The sequence below is a fragment of the Pleurodeles waltl genome, chromosome 6, assembly GCF_031143425.1.
Source record: "Pleurodeles waltl isolate 20211129_DDA chromosome 6, aPleWal1.hap1.20221129, whole genome shotgun sequence".
NCBI classification, from domain to species: Eukaryota; Metazoa; Chordata; class Amphibia; order Caudata; family Salamandridae; genus Pleurodeles; species Pleurodeles waltl.
Window position 1 is genome coordinate 1,401,104,341 of NC_090445.1, and position 18,578 is coordinate 1,401,122,918.

At 46.4% G+C, this 18,578-nt stretch overlaps 1 protein-coding gene across 2 annotated transcripts in view; it reads left to right on the top strand.

Annotated features, from left to right (window-relative positions):
- VPS13D (vacuolar protein sorting 13 homolog D) overlaps positions 1–18,578 on the top strand; it is a 2,230,750-nt gene that overhangs the window by 134,384 nt on the left and 2,077,788 nt on the right. For both annotated transcript variants that reach the window (XM_069240741.1, XM_069240742.1), the window contains exon 10: positions 12,079–12,247. In XM_069240741.1, the coding sequence (XP_069096842.1) occupies positions 12,079–12,247 (169 nt within the window). The remainder of the gene's footprint in view (positions 1–12,078; positions 12,248–18,578) is intronic.

The window sequence follows — 18,578 nt, forward strand, 5'->3', positions numbered from 1 at the left end:
TGTCCACTGAAGTAGTTCCTTTATGGAAATTGCTTGGGATGCTAGTATTCCCCATGGTGTTGTGCTCACGGTCATTATCCTTCACACATGATAATGAATGTTCTGTTCCAGGTGTGTCTCTTCATGCAGCCCACCTTTTATCTCTTTCTTACTTATGCAGCTGAATCACATACTTTTTTGTAGGTCATTCTTTGATCACTATGGGGGTCATTCCAACCTTGGCGGTAAAAGGCGCTTACCGCCGTGCAGAAGACCGCCAGAACACCGCCGCGGTAAACCGCCACGGCCATTCTGACCCACAACAGGCAAACCGCCAAAATACAGACATCCACAAAAGTCCGCCACACCAAAGGGCACCGAAAAACTGGCGATGACCAAACCTCCACCGTCACGCCAACAGAAATACGCCCATGCTATCACGACCCACGAATCCACGCGGCGGTCTTTCAACCGCGGTATTCCATTGGCGGTACACACCGCTGCGCTCAAAATACACACACTTCTACAAAACACCGCCACATTGGACAATTCGAAATACACACACCTGATACACATACAAATACCACTCCCACACACCCAACACAACATAAAACACACACCCACATCACCCACAAACCTCCACTCCAACAGGTTCGTGAACACGCACAGAGAAAAGAGATACGAGCACCCAGACGCGCATTTAACTGTCACCCAGCAATATTACCACGCACTTCACACAACACACCAATACACATCACCACACTTAGCACCACACAATCCACCCCACACATCACCCACACCACCCCATGGCACTGCAAAGACACCCCAGCTTTTCTGAGGATGAAATCAGGGTCATGGTGGAGAAAATTGTACGGGTAGAGCCACAGCTCTTCGGGACACAGGTGCAGCACACCACCATTGCCAGGAAGATGGAGCTATGGAGCAGAATAGTCGATAGGGTCAACGCTGTGGGACAGCACCCAAGAAATAGGGACAACATCAGGAAGCGGTGGAACGACCTACGGGGCAAGGTGCGTTCAATGGTATCCAGGCACAACTACGTGGTGCAGCGGGCTGGCGGCGGACCCCCACCTCCTCCCCCAGAATTAACAACATGGGAGGAGCAGGTCTTGGCGATCCTGCATCCTGAGGGCCTCGCAGGAGTAGGTGGAGGAATGGACTCTGGTACATCTCATCTTCACTACTTCATCCCCCCCGCCCCACCAGCATGCCAACTCATACCCTCACCCCCATCACACCTACTCCTTGCAAATGTCTCACCATCACAACCCACCCATCCCAACACCAAGTCCTGCATGCGACCACAAAGCATGGACACCCATCACCAAAGCATGCCCACTGCACATACTCATTCCCCCCCCCCCCCCCCAAACCACCGTCACAAAAGCACCCACACGGGAATGCCAGCACTGGGGTACACGGTCACCCACCCATTGCACACCATGCCACACACAGATGCAATAACCATATTTTTATATCCCTGCAGGACCCGAACGCCATGTCACCGCGCAGGAGGGTCCACAAATGTCCACTCCACCCCCAGAAGAGGCCCACAGTGATGACAGCAGCTCTGTCGACCTGGATCTAGCTGACCAGCCCAGCCCATCGGGGACCTCGGCACAGTCGGTTCCTCTCAGACAGCCACAGCAGACCTTCCCCCCACCCAGCGGGCCCATACCTCTGTCCCCAGGACACGTCAATTAGCGGTGTGTCCACCACTACAGGGAACCCAGGCCAACCCACCACCCCAACAACAACAGGGACCTGGGGGCAGTGGTAGTGGGCACACGGTACAGGGGACAGAGGCCCAGGGAAACAGGGGAACTGGGAGGGCTGCTGTGCGACGGGGGGGGACAGGCCCAGGGAACCCACTCTCCACGAGGCCCTCACCTCCATCATGGGAGCCTACCATCATTCCCAGGAGACGATGGCGACGGTCCTGGGCAGGTTTCAGGAGATCCAGCTCCTGCAGGAGGAACAGTATATGGGGTTCAGGGAGGAACTACGAAACATCAGTTCCGCCCTGGGCACCATTGTAGGGGTTCTGAATCAGGTAGTCACCACATTGCGGGACACTGTGGCACCACAAAGGGCCCCTGACACTAGCATGGACCAAGAACTGCCTACCACCTCTGCCGGCGCTAGTGGACAGGAGGCCCCGCCTCAGAACCAACAGGCCACCAGCACCCTACCCTCTGCAGAAGGAGAACCACCCCGCAAGCGGGCCCTGAGATCCAGGAAGAAGACAGAGTAAGATGCCAAGACCCCCGCCAGGAAAGAATACCTCCCTGATTGTCATCCCACTGTCCCACATTGTCACCCTGTCCATCCTTAAACTGCCCCTGCTCCACTTTCCACAGGCATTTGGACAATGCACCTGTGATACTAATAGTCTGGACTCTGCCATGGACATTCCTCCACCATCACCCCTCACCGATTTGCAAACACCCACCAATATAGAGCACTGTAATAAACGCAGTTATTGCACAAAACAATCTGGAGTCTGGCTGTGATTTTGAACGAATGTATTAGACATGACCGTGCCAAAATGCCTATTTACATTGTGATGACAACATACCGCTCTCACACAGCTGTAGTCCATGGGGAAACAAGGCAGATGTCACGCAGTGGGGCCCACATCTCTGAAATCGGAAGGGAAAGTCACAACTCAGTAACATACACTGGGGGAAAAGGTCAGACAGTAGAGAGGTAGTAGTCTTTAAGTAAATGTAATATGCAGGTGTGTATTCTTACCTGTGTCATTGGAAATACTGCTGTATTACTGTGTTCCTGTTGTCTATGTCGTCCTCTTCGGCTTCCTCGTCTTCACTCTCCACAGGCTCCACAGCTGCTACAACACCACCATCTGGACCATCCTCCTGCAGAAAAGGCACCTGGCGTCGCAAAGCCAGGTTGTGAAGCATACAGCAGGCCACGATGATCTGGCACACCTTCTTTGGTGAGTAGAATAGGGATCCACCTGTCATATGGAGGCACCTGAACCTGGCCTTTAGGAGGCCGAAGATTCGCTCGATCACCCTCCTAGTTCGCCCATGGGCCTCATTGTAGCGTTCCTCTGCCCTTGTCCTGGGATTCCTCACTGGGGTCAGTAGCCATGACAGGTTGGGGTAACCAGAGTCACCAATTAGCCACACACGGTGCCTCTGGAGTTGACCCATCACGTAAGGGATGCTGCTATTCCGCATGATGTATGCGTCATGCACTGACCCGGGGAACTTGGCATTAACATGGGAGATGTACTGGTCAGCAAAACACACCATCTGTACATTCATGGAATGATAACTCTTCCTGTTCCTGTACAACTTTTCACTCCTGCTGGGGGGGACCAAAGCAACATGTGTCCCATCAATGGCACCTATGATGTTGGGGATATGTCCAAGGGCATAGAAATCACCCTTCACTGTAGGCAAATCCCCCACCTCAGGGAAAACGATGTAGCTCCGCATGTGTTTCAGCAGGGCAGACAACACTCTGGACAACACCTTGGAAAACATAGGCTGGGACATCCCTGATGATATGGCCACTGTTGTTTGAAATGACCCACTTGCAAAGAAATGGAGTACTGACAGAACCTGCACTAGAGGGGGGATCCCTGTGGGTTGGCGGATTGGTGACATCAGGTCTGGCTCCAGCTGGGCACACAGTTCCTGAATAGTGGCTCGGTCAAGCCTGTATGTCAGTATGACATGTCTTTCCTCCATTGTCGACAGGTCCACCAGCGGTCTGTACACGGGAAGATTCCTCCATCTCCTCGCATGTCCCAGCGGACGGTGCCTATGAAGGACAACAGCGAGCACAGAGTCAATCAACCCACAGGTACGTAACCACAGCTTGCACAGATCACGATTCCCAATGCATTGAATGGCTTGTATGAGTGTTGATGCAAGGCCTAGGTATGTGTGACGCAGTAGTAACTAAGCCATGTGGGCCCTTGAAATGGCGGCTGCCTGACCTGTGAAGTGCGACAATGGGATGTGAGGTAAATGCGTGGCGTTGCACACCGTGGCGGTAGGCGGTCGAAGACCGCGGCGCAAAGCAGCATTGGTTAACATTGAACCCTATGGGTCTCAGGAGCCAATGACGATGTGCGCCGGCGGTCGCGGTACGCACCACCGCGGGCGTGACCGCCATTTTCTATCTATATGTACAACAGGTACAGCCGCCACCCACCGCACCAGCACCGCCCTCCCAGCAGCCCCTCAGCGTTTGCCCCGTGCCCGCTCCCCCAGGAAGGTGGGCATCTCCTTCGCCCCAGGCACCTCAGGACCTGCCCCAGTCACCCCTGCTGCCCTCAGTGAGGAGGTCATTGACCTCCTGAGGACGCTCACTGTTGGGCAGTCTACCATTTTGAATGCCATCCAGGGTGTCGAAAGAGAGGTGCACCAGAGTAATGCATACTTGGAGGGCATTAATTCTGGTCAGGCTGCCCTTCAGCGATTGTTCAACACTCTGGCTCCAGCACTGATGGCAGCCATTGTCCCTGTCTCTAGCCTCCCCCTCCAACTTCCTCCACCCATACCCTATCACCTGTACCTCTGCCTATCCCAGACACACCATCAGACCAGCCTGCACACACTTCAACACCCAAGGGAAGCTCAGCCAGACATAAGCACCACACATCACACAGGCATTCACACAAGCAACATCCACATACAGACATACCAACACCCACTGGTGTAACAGTGATGTATTGCTATGCATTGATGTGTGTGTTGTAGTGGGTGAGGGTGGGGGTGAGTGTTTCGCGTATGTGTGTCCACGTAATTTTTTGCCTCCCCCCTCCCCTGTGTCGTAGGTGCAGTACTCACCGTTGTCTTCTGCGCCGGCGTTCGTGCTCCTGGTAGAGGAGCCGGAAGACTATCGCTGGGAGGATGTGGAGTTCGGGTTCCATGCTGTCCAGATTCCTCGTGGGGTGTATGGAGGTGAGCGTTTTCCATTCGAAATGGCTGTTTCCGCCGTGTTTTTATCGGCGGTGCTACCGCCCTGGAAAAGGTGGCGGATTGGTAGGTTGTGATAGGGTGGGCGGTACATTGACTCCCGCCTGTCTGTTGGCGGGGACCGCCGCGCTGTTTGTTTGTCTGTTGGCGGTTTCCGACAGGGTCGGAATTCCATTTTTTTTTAGCGCCAGCCTGTTTGCGGTTTAGCCGCCGCTTTAACACCGACCGCCAGGGTTGGAATGACCACCTATGTTTCTTTATGATGTATGCCACCATACACTATCTGATATCTATATATTACTGTTGCTGATATTGCTTCCATAACTAATGGTTTTGTTGGGTGTCATCTAGTCTGTTATTAACCTTTTTTACACTCCTTTGGGGGTTGTTTCCCTCGACATGTATTTCTTTCCTACTTGTTCACATCTCTGCAAGTACTTTTTCCTATGTTTCCTCCCCAAGAATTACAAATTATTTTAGCTCCGTGGTGGGACAGTTTTTTTTCTCAGTCTGCTAGGTGTCTTCCTTTCTAACCTTACAGGTTTCTAAGGTTGATTACTTTGCTCCTTTCCAGACATTGCCTAGTCTGCTGTTCTTCAGCATCCTGTTGTTCTCAACCTAAGACTTTTCCGTGGCCTCATGGTCACGGTCACAGACCCTCACTCTAATTGATGGGACTCAATTCTAAGTCTGCCTGTTGACATGCCTCACCTTACATTTCTTTGCTTCTTCTTCGCTGGTCTTACCCTCAGGTTTTCCACAACTGTTTTGCTTCCTCTTTAAGGTTTTTTTTTCCCATTTAATGCTTTTCTTGTTTTGTTGTGTTGTGTGCTGCACTATTCTGTCGGCCTTTTTGAGCGGATAGTTATTCCCCCTTCTGTTACACTTGATATCCGCATTTGTTTCATCTTCATTTCTGTTTTCGTTGAAGGGTGTTTCTTCCTCCCCTTCATTTTTCTGTCAGGTTATTTCATTTTATTGTGAGTACACAGTGACATCGGGTTCTTTTACCTAATGCCATACCATTTCCAGTAGAAGGGTTCTATTACCAACCCTCCTATGGTGCTCTGTTCTGTCTATGGAGTACATGTGCTCTTGCACATTTTAGGCTGGACATTCTTTATCCTTCCAAGTCTGTTGTCCTGTTGGGTTGTAGAGGTAGTTTCTCCTAGTTCTTCTAGCTCACCCATTTCTGTTTGTCTTTATACACCTTATGGTGTTCTTTTATTTACCTAAATACATCCTATCCCTCTGTTTTCTCTTTGTGTGTTCCTTTACACACATGCTCTGTTCTGAGGTTATCTATTTCTTCACTGATATAGCTGTCACCAGCATGTTTACTCTAGTCCTTCTAGTACCAATTTTGTTACCTCTGACTTCTTTCTAGCTTAATCTCTACATGGGGTCCCTTGATTAGTGTTACATGCCTATCTCTCACGTCCATTTGATATTTTGACTCCTTTTTCATTTCATTATTTATTGGCAGCTCTGCCTGCTTTACTTGTCGTGGTCACTACCAGGTTCCCTTCAGGGACATATCTTTCCTGTCATATTCCCTGTTGATATGTCTGTTATTAGTTCATTGGGGGTAACTTACATTATCTTCTCACTGTGTCTGTCTCATGCCTGGCGTATTTTCTCTTCGTTGCCAGGGTGTTCATTGCGAGACGGGTGAGATTTGTTCACAATCCTCCTCCTGGGTTGATACTGCTTTGGTCCCTCATTCTAAGATAAGGAATCTGTGGCTAGTTGTCTCTATCAAATGGACCAGTTACTTACCTTCGGTAACGCCTTATCTGGCAGAGACACCGACTAGCAGCAGATTCCTTATTGACCCTCCTATCTCCCTTGCTTGCAAACTGTGTTCTCTTAAGTCTCGCTTGGGGTAGTCTCTGCTGATTTTTCGTTATTCTGCGTATAACATCATAATTTTTCCATCCTAGTTGGCATATACACTATTCCTCTGTTTCTATGTGACTCTGCGTTGTTGTGCAGATTCAAGTCACAGAAGAAACTGACATCCGTGCATCAGGAGAGGGACTATATGGACTCCACTGATGTCCTGTCCGGTTACAGAGTCGCTCAACGCCTTCTACCAACACGCAGAGGTACTGCTGAGGAAAAAATTATGTCAGTTGTGGATGTATCAATCAAACCATATTTACAAGTGAGAGCACATGCACTGGTCAGCAGTGGTAAAGTGCTTAGTGTCCTAAGGCCAACAAAAAGAAATCAGCAGAATTGTGAGGCGCACAGGGGAAACGTTTGGGGGAAGACCACCCCAAAGCTGATAAGTCTAACAACACCCCTAATTGGGAGAACTTCACGCATAATGTATTTGGGAAGAGCAATAAATTCAGAGGCAGAGCTTTGGCAGTCAGCAATGCATTGTGCTATAAAGGAAATGTTGATTAGTTTTAATGATTACATGGTTTTCATGACACTGCACCTGTGGGATCATGGGAGGACTTGGTATTTACATCTTTTTTTTTAAGCATATTTCAACAGAATTACCTATTACTCCAGTATGCAAACTTTCAAAGTTTTAAATGCTTGAATCATTCCCCGTCGTCAAGTTAGGAGTCACCACTTTATTACAATAGCAGTGTTATGATAACTAAAGTGAATACAGGCCTTAAGCCTATCACATTAGTAGTCTATTCATGTCTTTTTGAGGAAAAAGACCCAAACTAGGTTTCAGCCAATCAGGCTACCTCTACCCCAGAACACTCCTGTGAGAAGCTCCAGTGCCTCAGATTTTCTCCTGCACGTCGTGCTAGGGAGTCTCCACTGAGCTCTGCTCAGTCACATCTTTTTGGAATTTATTCTACCATTTTTCTCTCAGAATTTGCCATTTCTAGTCAAAGATTCCAGGTTTTCTTCTCCAGACTGCTTTACGCTCAATTTTTGTGAACTTTTCAGCATTTCTGACAAGGAGAGGAAGAGTCTTTTCAGAGCCTGCAAAACCTGTGGGAAAAAGAGGCTTCATTTTGATCACCCCCACAAAGACTGCATTTACTGCCTTTACCCTCATCACTCCACCAAGGATTGTAAGGTATGCAGAACCTTTTCTAGCAAGACCCTTAAAGACAGAGAGAGCAGCCTTCCTATTTGGCTTCAGAAGCTGAAAACAAGGCAGAATCCTGTTTCTGGTTCAGACAGTGAGGACTCTTCTATTTACTCCAAGCAGGTTCAAAAAAGAGACCTGTCACCTCAGACTGGTCAGTTAGAGGAACAACCTAAAAAGGCGGCTAAAAATACCAGACACGAGTCTTACAAAATGCACAGCTCATCAAGTTCTCCTCACAAAAGGCCTGTAACATCACACAGGTAAAGAGGTGAGCGTTCTTTCTCCTCAGAACGTGGTCAGAAAGCGTCTTCTGAGTCTCCTTCGCCACCTACATCGTCTAAGCAGTCCTTCAAAATGGCGTCTGTCAAGCCGTTGACGAGAACGCTGATGACTACATTGACGAGAACCGTCTGCACGGCATCTTCGACGACATCTACTACGATGACTGTTTACACAGTGTGCTCCATCTCCAGTGTCTTCACTTCTACAATGCAGTCGTCGACGGCCTCCTCCGTCAGGTCCACGATGCTGAAGTTAGTGGTTGCCTCACCTCCATCGACGATTCCAACGTCGAGAACATAGTCGACGATGGCATCCTTCTCGACAACGGTTCAGTCGACGGGACTCATTCACGCGTCATCGCCGCCGTCAACGATGGATATTTCAGTGAAACCAACAAAGTTAAAGTCCCTGATGCTGTCGCGCACATCACCCAGTAAGGTTTCCCCTCTGATCCCTGCTCATCATTTAGAGGGTGATGAAACGGATGAGGAAGGGCCATTTAGAGCAGCCCATAGTCCTTCTGAGCTACATATAAAGTGTCAGGATCTGGGAGACGATAACCAGTATGATCCTCAGTCTTTTAATAACCTCATGATCACTATCCCTATCAGGAGCAAATGATTCCTATGCCATGGTTCTCTTATTTCAGATATCCAGCTGATGTTAGCAGACTATAGAAAAAAATTCCCACCAGTTGAATCTGAAGTCCAGCAGACTATTATGCCTTCAACTGGTACTTCCTCCTCCTACGCCCGTCAGACCACGGGTCTTACTGTTGAATGTGCCACCACACACACCTCTTTTGGCCCCACCACAGGACCCGTTGACGTCCGACAATGACACATAGGAAGGGGAATTGACAGATCATATCACGGAATGGGATGACTATCCGATACCTTCACCATCTTCACCCTCTCCAGTCGCTGCAGACTCTCCACCAGTGTACATTGGTGGATTTCACAGTTTGTTGCAACGGGCAGCAAAAAGGTTTGCTCTGCCTATACCGACAAAGCAGATGGACTGCTTTCTCTATGACTTAAGGAGCCCTTTCAGAAAAACGTAAAATCGAGGCCCATTGTAGACTACATATGGAGCGAGGTTATTAAGGTCATGAAGAATCCCGCCATTGTTACCACGGTCTTGCCTCTCTTGGATAAGAAATATAGGGCGCCAGATGACACCCCAGCGTGCCTGACTTGTCATCCGAAGCTGGATTCTGTTATTGCGCAAGCGGCTCAGCGTAGGTCTCGAAACCCTTCAACTCCAATCTCAGCTCCACCTGATAAAGAAGGGAGAAGGCTTGATAATATTGGGAAGCATTTCTCCTTGATGTCATCCCTCACAGTGAGAATGTTAAACTCATTAGCTGTTATGGGAAGATATGACAGGCAGGTATGGGCGGACATAGCTCCTTACATAGATCATCTTCCGGAGGGATCAAAAGCGGAAATGCTGAAGATAGTACAGGAGGGGGAAAAGGCTTCAGTGGCAGTCCTCAATTGTGCAGTGGATATTGCTACTACGGCTTTTTGTCAGCTGGCAGGGGCAGCTGTTTTAAGGAGGCAGGGCTGGCTTTGCGCAACATCTTTTAGACTGAGGTCCAGAGCAAAATCCTTGACTTGCTTTTCGATGGGGAGCTCTTTTCGGGAAGCATGTTGATGAAGCTGTGCAAGCTATTAAGACAGATACGGACACAGCAAAGTCACTTGGTACCCTGCATTTCAGAAAGCATCCCTGTCGGGTGCTAGAGGAAGGGGATATCCATCCTACAGAGGGGGGTTCCAGCAGTATAAATATTGTGCTTCCCGCTCAAATATTCAATCCTTTCGGGACCAATATCAGCAGAGACAACCTCCGCAGGCAGCATGTGCTAGAACCACACATAGAGCAAAAGCAGGACGACAGTCTAGAGAATCAGGTCGCAGGCAACGACTTTTCCCTTACCCCGGCTACTTATCCTTCTTCAAGTCTAATTTTAGGAGGAAGGATTTCCCAATACCCGCACAATTGGCATATGGTCATCTCCGACCGTTGGGTGTTAAACCTCATTCAATTTGGCAATGCACTAGAGTTCATGCAGATCCCACCACCAAGACCCCCTCCTCCATGCTCACTGAAGGACCTCAAGCTCCTCAGAAAGGAAGTCCAGTCGATGCTCAAGAAAGGAGCTATAGAAAGGGTCCCGGCTCGGGTCCGAAACAAGGGGTTTTATTCTCGTTTCTTTCTTATCCAGAAGAAGCTGAAAAATTGGCACCCAATCCTGGATCTTAGAGACCTGAATACTTACCTCAAAAGGCAGTCATTCCGTATGATTACGTTGCAGGATATCCTTCCCCTTCTCAAGCCAGGAGAGATTATATGTCAACCTAAGATCTTCGGGCTGCATACTTCCATATCCCTATTCATCAATCTCATAGAAAAATCCTCAGATTCATAGTATCTCTTCGCTGGTGTGGCCATAAAGGACAATTGCAGGGCGGCCACCTGGAGGTGTGCGCACACTTTCATGAAGCACTATTGCCTTGAGGAGTCGTCTCAAGGAGATGTGGCAGTGGGGCAAGCGGTGCTGAGGCATCTGTTCCAGTAACGGTGATCTGTACTATTCTTTTTTTTTTTTTCCCTCCTACCCAGTATATTGATCACCACATTGTATGATACTGAAGTTTTCTTTCTTTTGCAATACGCTTGTTGTTTAGCATGGAGTAATTATTCTTTGGTTTTCATACTCATGTAAGAGCTTATATAACTTATTGAATTGCATTTTTCAATTGATATAAAGTCTTCATCACACAATGTGCTTCATTACTGCTTGCAACTCTGATTCAAGCATGTGAATCTATGAAAGTTCCAATACTGGAGTTAGAAATTAGTTACTTACCTGTAACTGTAGTTCTCCAGTATTGAAATCTTTCACAGATTCACATGCAACCCTCCCACCTTCCCTGAGATGCTCACCATTACAGACTAGATTCCTCAACTTCTTCGGCACTCGTGCTGTGAGAAAGTCTGAGGCACTGGAGCTTCTCACAGGAGTGTTATGGGCATATAGGTAGGCTGAAACCTGTTTTGGGTCTTTTTCCTCAAAAAGGCTTGAATAGACTACTATTGTGATAGGCTTTAGGCCTGTATTCACTTTAGTCATCATAACACTGCTATCGTAATAAATCGGGGACTCCCACCTCGACAAAGGGGAATGATTCAAGCATATGAATCTATGAAAGATTCCAATGCTGGAGAACCACAGTTACAGGTAAGTAACTAATTTCTTCTGCTTCTGACACCTAATTCCTTAAGTGTACTGCTTCGTGCCAAGTCCAAGACTGTGCTACTGCCATTGCAAGAGTAAAAGGTGTGAAGAACTCTCTGAACTTCCAACAGAGTAGAACATCTCACTTGACCCTCCCTTATACTTTTGTTAGGGCTAGGATGTACGTCATTGGTTTTGCCATTGTTTGTTTTTATTGCTATAAAAGAAACGGTGCAAATTGAAACTTAGTCAATAGGGGTTTTGAGTTTCTGCTGTCAGAGCCAAAAATGACACTGTCCCTTTCAGGAAAAAAGCTTTTACTCCAGCTGTCCTTTGTTTGCCAATAGGATTTTTAGCAGACATAGAACTATGTGATGCTGATATATAATCCATGGAATGTTCTAGCTTCACAGGAAAGTGTAACTTCTTTTTGGTGGTGTAACCTGAAAAACATTGAATGCAAATGAAGTGATACAGAAAGTAAAAGCAGGTGTGCTTTTTGTTTTTATTGTTATTTTCAGCTGTCGTGAATGGTGGAACTTTGCTTTAAACTCTAATCTTTCCCGGATTCGAGAGCAGAGACGATCCATGACCTGGGAATTTGTGTTACACCGGGCACACGATGCAGTATTTTACACAAATATGTATTACAATAAGCTCATGGGAGCTCAGTTGTCAGCTGAAGAAAAGGTTTGTACCTTAGTTTTATTTCCCTCCATTCCTTCATTCACTCAGTGGCTTTTGGTTATGCTTTATACACTGAAGCAATGTCTATTTAACATGTCAAGATATGTATGTGGTTGGTAGATTTTAACATAAAATAACCTCACAAAACTTCTGGGCATTGTTTCCATTCATTCATTGAATGTTTTTTAATGTGTTTTTACCAGAGATTTAAATGTGTGGCAACAAGTGCATAAGCTTGGATGTTTCATCAAATGTTATATCGTGCCAATGGTTTTTGTTATTTCTTTCATGTAACAGTTCATAAAATATGCACAGCACCAAAACTTAAGACAAATACATATTTTATGTGCAGCCTTTTGAATGAAGGAGCATAAAAACTCCATCTTTTTTATTTGAAGAACTTACATAAGAAAGTGTGACATTGGATTAGGTGTGCACTATCCATATGATACTCTTGGATTGGGCATTCCAGTGTGCAGCCGCGCTAATCTATAAATGTAACAGTTTGCTTGTCCTATCAGTTTGACCTGACAAAATGTAATTGGGTGCAAATGTCAAGATGAAATTCAAATTCCTTGAAACATAATGCATATTTGGTCCTTCAGTGTACAAGCCAATTGAATGATAAAGATCTTCTGCTGGGAGATAGTATTGTTCGAGGGACATGTACGATTAATACTAATCAAGTGTAAGCGGGATGTTTGCTGTGCTGTTATGCCTTGGTTTGAAGATCTGACTAACGGAGAGAAGTTGGTGAAAAATCAAAGGACTCTCCGTACACTGTGTTACAACTTGCATTTTCGGACTCTGTTTCCCAGCAGGCATTGGGTCCTTGGAGGTGGCCCCTTGCACAGCCAGTCACTCAACCTCACGCTACTAAAGCGCTAAGACTCACTCGTGGTGCGGGCCGCACCTGGGCAGTACCCGAGCCAAGGGCAGGCCCACCCTGCACCCGTCAGCGACGGGAAGAGGCAGGGCAGGGCCACCCCATTTGGCCCTTCCATGGGCACTCTTGGCTGGGTGGGCCGGAAAGAAAGAAGGAAGGAGATTGTAAAGGCATTCCATGGTGTAGGGCGGTTATTTGTGATGGTATTGTAACGTACATGGGCTTAGTTGGCTATCAAAGATAAAGTACCCTTTATGCAACTTGTTGTTATATCACTAAGGCATGCAAGATTCTTTCTGAGTCTTGGAGCAACGTATTTATTATGGACAAGAGAAAGGCCGCCAAGAAACCCCTGGGGCCAGTAGGCACAAGTAAGTTTGCTAGGCATTCCGCAGAGAACTGTACCTTGAATGAAATTGATGACTTGTTTATGTAAGTAAAGGGACTATTGGGCATGAATAACCTGGATTTATCTCAGTGTAAGGGGAAACGAGATTCATCTAAGGGTATTCAGACCTACTTCAGGAAAACCACGAAGGGGCGTGGCATCAGCCCCGGCTCAAGGCCAAAAGATATCTCTATGCATCAGGGGGAGAGTTACTAGGAGAAAACACACCAGCAGCTTTCCAGGTCCCTTCTAAGGATGAAACACAGGCTGAAAGTACTTCTGTTACTAATATTGACTGCTCCAACCGTTTTGCCCCTTTAGCTACCAAAGGAATAATGCCAGTAGGTAACCCAAATCCAACTGATCTAACAAGGTGCCCAGACACAACAGATGTAAATCAGCCCAAGACAGGGTATCCACTGGCACAGCTACAGATATTAAGGTGAGAGATACAGGGATTGGGTGAGTGTATGAACAAGATGGCTGTTGAACTTGGGGAAAATGTGGTCAAACTATCTATTCTGGTGGAAAATGTAGGAACCAAGATAGGGGGTGCTAATCTAATGCCCAAGCATCATAGCCTACCACCCTTCCTAAAACCGCAGTTTGACGAGGGCAAAGCGCCAGCTGCTAACAGTGGTGGGTTCACTAGCGAAACATGTTCAATTCCATCTATTCTTGAAAGGGGGGAACTAATTGAAGGGATATACACCCTCAAGCAACATAGTGCACAGCTCACTTGGCCACCCGGAAGCCAGATGGGCAAGAAACATTGTTGGAGCCAAAACACCGCTAATAACAATAGTACACGTCTGTCTAGCGACATTTACCTGATATACGTCCCTAAACTTCCAGGTGGAGCCAGAGAAACTCAAGATTCCTGTGTCAATAAAGTAATCCACTGACTCCGCCATACCAGGGGTTGTATATCTATTATCAGGGATGACATATTACTTGCCTCCCGTTGTAGCCCTCTTGGGCTCCAATGGGATTATGTAGGATTGAAACTTAAGAGTTCCAACAGGGGTGTGGAATGTATTAAAATATCTACTTGTCCAGGGGACAGGTTGCTTCTCAAATCTACTTGTCCTGTAAAAAGATCTACTTGTCCCTTTGGTGCCATGTAGTGTGGCGACAAATTATGGCAGCAATTAATAGCCTCTCTGATTATGCCAGGGCTATTACCATAGTAGGGCTTGAATACTTGGAGTTTCAATCCCTACTGTAGCAATTTCCTTATTTTGCCACCTTTCTGCAGATCTGCATACTGGGGCTGGAGGAAGCAGTAAGCAATAGTTCCAGGGCTGGAATACCTTTGAGTCTGCAAACCTACTAACCTGCATGTTTTAAAGATTTTTACCAGCTTCTCTCTAATATTTTCCCATAATAAGAAAGGTTGGACATTTACTCCTGACAATGGCAGAATTAGAACTTCTTCCAGGGTTGGGAAGAAAGTGGCTGGAGGGAAAATGAACTTGCAAATGCTCAATAGATTTTCACATGAGCACATCTACACATCGTATTTACCCACGCTAAAATACAGTTCACAAATATTTTATAGGGGTACGACATATACCATGGGTGCACTTTTGTGACTTTCTTTAAGAATTTGGGGCCACAAGTAGGTAGGTTCAGATTTGTGACCTGCAAATTGCGAGTCGCAAATCCGAATGTAGGATGGTGTCCTTGACACCATCTGTGATTCGCAAGGGCTTCGCAAATGCCCACATCATGAATAATCATGAGGTGGGTCGCAATTTGCGACCCCCTCACGAATGGTGGCCTGCTGGAGACAGCAGACCACCATGTCTGTGACTGCTTTTCAATAAAGCAGTTTTTTTTTTTTTTTTTTTGGTAATGCAGCCAGTTTTCCTTAAAGGAAAACGAGATGCATAACAAAAACGAAAAATGAAACGTTTTCGTTTTATTTTTTCAGAGCAGGCAGTGGTCCGCAGGACCACTGCCTGCTCTGAAAAAATGTTTACAGTGACATTCACAATGGGGAAGGGGTCCCATGGGGATCCCTTCCCTTTTGCGAAAGTGTTAGCACCCATTTGAAATGGGTGCAAACTGCGATTGGTTTGCGCCCGCGTTCGCGGTCACAAAACAATCCTACATTGCACTGCGAGTTGCAATTAGGAAGGGAACACCCCTTACTAATTGCGAGTCGCAAACCCGTTTTGTGATCCGGTAACCAGGTTACTGAATCGCAAAACTGGGTTTGTGCATCGCAATGTGCTTTTTGCACGTCGCAAACAGCGAAAGTCGCTGTTTGCGACATGCAAAAAGCTACCTACATGTGGGTCTTGGTCCCTAATTAGGTCTGGTGTTAACAAAGACATTTTGTTTTTATTAAACTTCTATTTCTCTCTCTTTCGGCTGGCTTTACTGTGAGTGATCGCATTCTGCTCTTCCACAAGGAGCATATTGCCACACAAAGTAGTTTTGTTCAGTGTCAGGAACTACAGTGGCAATCAGTGACTTAACGAAACTGGAGGGTGCCCCTTTGCAAAGAACATGGAGGAGCCTCCTCTCCAGACTCACTCAGGGCAGGTGCTGTGCTGACGGGGCCCCCTGGAGGGCAGCTGCGGGGCCTTTGTTATGCCGCAGGTGGCAACGTGTGCTTTAAGAGTTCAAAAACTTTTGGGGGGGGTTTTGCCAATGTTTGTTACAATGTTGAGGGCCTGGTAGCTCCCACAACAATAAAGTGTTACAAAAGCCATGTCAAAACAAGACACGCATTGATGAAACTAAAAGACTTCTAAAAGTATGTCAGATCAGTTGGCTTTGTCAGTGTTTGTTTATTTTCATGCTTCCCATAATCGTGTTGAAAATGGTTACACTGATTTTCCATTAGAAATATTTTTGGGAAATACTAGCATGCATCAACACATTTTACTAAATGACACTTCATTTGCATATAATCAGAGAGCATTCTGGGAGCATTATACTTAGCCTCTTAGCTTAAACTTTTCAAACATGTGTGTACACGTTTTTTTTTTTTTGTACTGGAACCAACGTCAGTAGTGAAGTGTGACCTTAAAACATTTATTTACAGCACGCACCCTAATAATGAAGGCTTTCAAATAATGAACCATAAATACAAGTTCGAACAGCATTATCTTTTGGAAACACATTACCTCAACTGCAGAGAGTTCAACTCTCTGTAAACAGGCAGCCAAAGGGTTTGTGCTGCAGGGGGTTGGGCCTACTTGTCTCAAGGACAAAGTAAACATAAAAACTTGTTGCCCTTGACCCCAAACAAGATGTCCCTAAGATTTAGACCCAATTCCAGCACACACATACGACTTAAACTCAACACCCCCAAATGACTAGGAGAACTCCAGACTAAAGAAGGGTGTAACTCTCTAGCTCACCTTCAATGCACCACATCTGTGGTGGAATGTTCTAGTTTAGCAGAAATTGATTGACAACTGGGGGGGTGTAAGGCTACGTTCTGTCTCTAACTGTATACCTAGAGGAGCACGCGCCACCCAGACCTAGAGGTGAGTGTCGTGGGAGATGATATGAGGGGCACAGCTGCAAAGAGTGAGATTAATTCTATTATGGTTGGTTGGGCAGGGCTAGTGTGGAGTTGAGATGTGATGGCAGGCCAAATGCCGAAAACTCTATTAGAGTACTAACTTGGAATGTAGCAATTGTGCTTGCTAAGCTCGCAGACCCAGAGTGGGGTGATTTTATTGATTACTACCAGATTATACTTCTGCAGGAGATGTGGGTCGTGGTCCCAGTACATTGAACTGGGTACATCACCTTTGCTTCCTCCTCAGGTAGAGCTTCTTATTTGGCTGAAATTAGAACTTTTCCTGCTAGTGAAAGTAGTTTCAACTGGAAGCAAAGACGTGCTAGGGGTAGAAATAAAAGTGAAAATGCCTACTGGTGTCCGGTATATTGCGATAATTAATGCCTACATCAGATCAGTCCCTGTAAATGTACTCTCCTCTACAGTGGCCCAGCTTGCTAACACTGTACAGCGCTTAAAAGGAGGTACCTTAAAATCTATTGCAGGTGATTGTAAAACAACACTTGAAAAAGGGCAGAGAGAAATAGATTACTCCTTGTATCCCTATGTTTTCTGATTGCTCTGGGGCGGCTGCACAAATTACAGGGAAATTAAGTGTTGTTGCCGCCAATTGGAAGACCTGATAATAGAGAATGGCTTAATAATTGCTAATGGCAATACTAATTCCGATACTTCTCCACGCCTGACTTTTAAGAGAGGCACCATGAGAACTTACATTGACTATCTTTTGGTTGACCTGGACATGTGGCCGTTTTTGACAGACATGGCAGTTATCGCTAGAACAGATAGCGATCATGAGGCCCTAAGTGCTGTATTTTCACCTGCTATATTTACTAGCTGTACTCTACCATCAGTAGTTTATGTAAAGCCCCTACCGACAGTTAATAGCAAGAGGAATGTGAGCTGGGCAGAAGTTGTGGATAATGTGGAAATTCAAACTAAAATCTACAAACTATTTGTGGATAACCTAGTTGAAGTAACACCCCTGAGGGGGTATCACCCTGATATGGTCCTTGCACACTGTCAGCTAATGGAACAGTTAAAGCCTTTGTTTACTAAAACCAGGAAAAGAGGCGCTTATAACAAAGTTGCCCCAGGAAAGTTCACTAAGGACTGTCGGTTGGCCTAGCTCTGTCTGAACTCTGAAGGAGGGAATTAAGACAAAAATAATTTCTGCTAGGAACAACTATAAGGCTACCTTCCAAAAGGCCAAACAGAACTGGGAGATGGACCAATGGGTAGAACTTACCAACGCACTTAACCCTTTCGCTGCCAGGCCCTTTTTTGGCTATTTGGGGTAGTATGCGCATAGGCCTTCATAACTTTTTGTACACATAAGCTACCCGCACCAAATTGTTGTCCTTTTTTTCAAACATCCTAGGGATTCTAGAGGTACCCAGAGTTTGTGGGTTCCCCTGCTGGAGGAGACCAAGAAATTAGCCAAAATACAGCTAACATTTTGTTTAAAAAATGGTAAAAAAGGGCTGCAGAAGAAAGCTTGTGTTTTTTCTTCTCT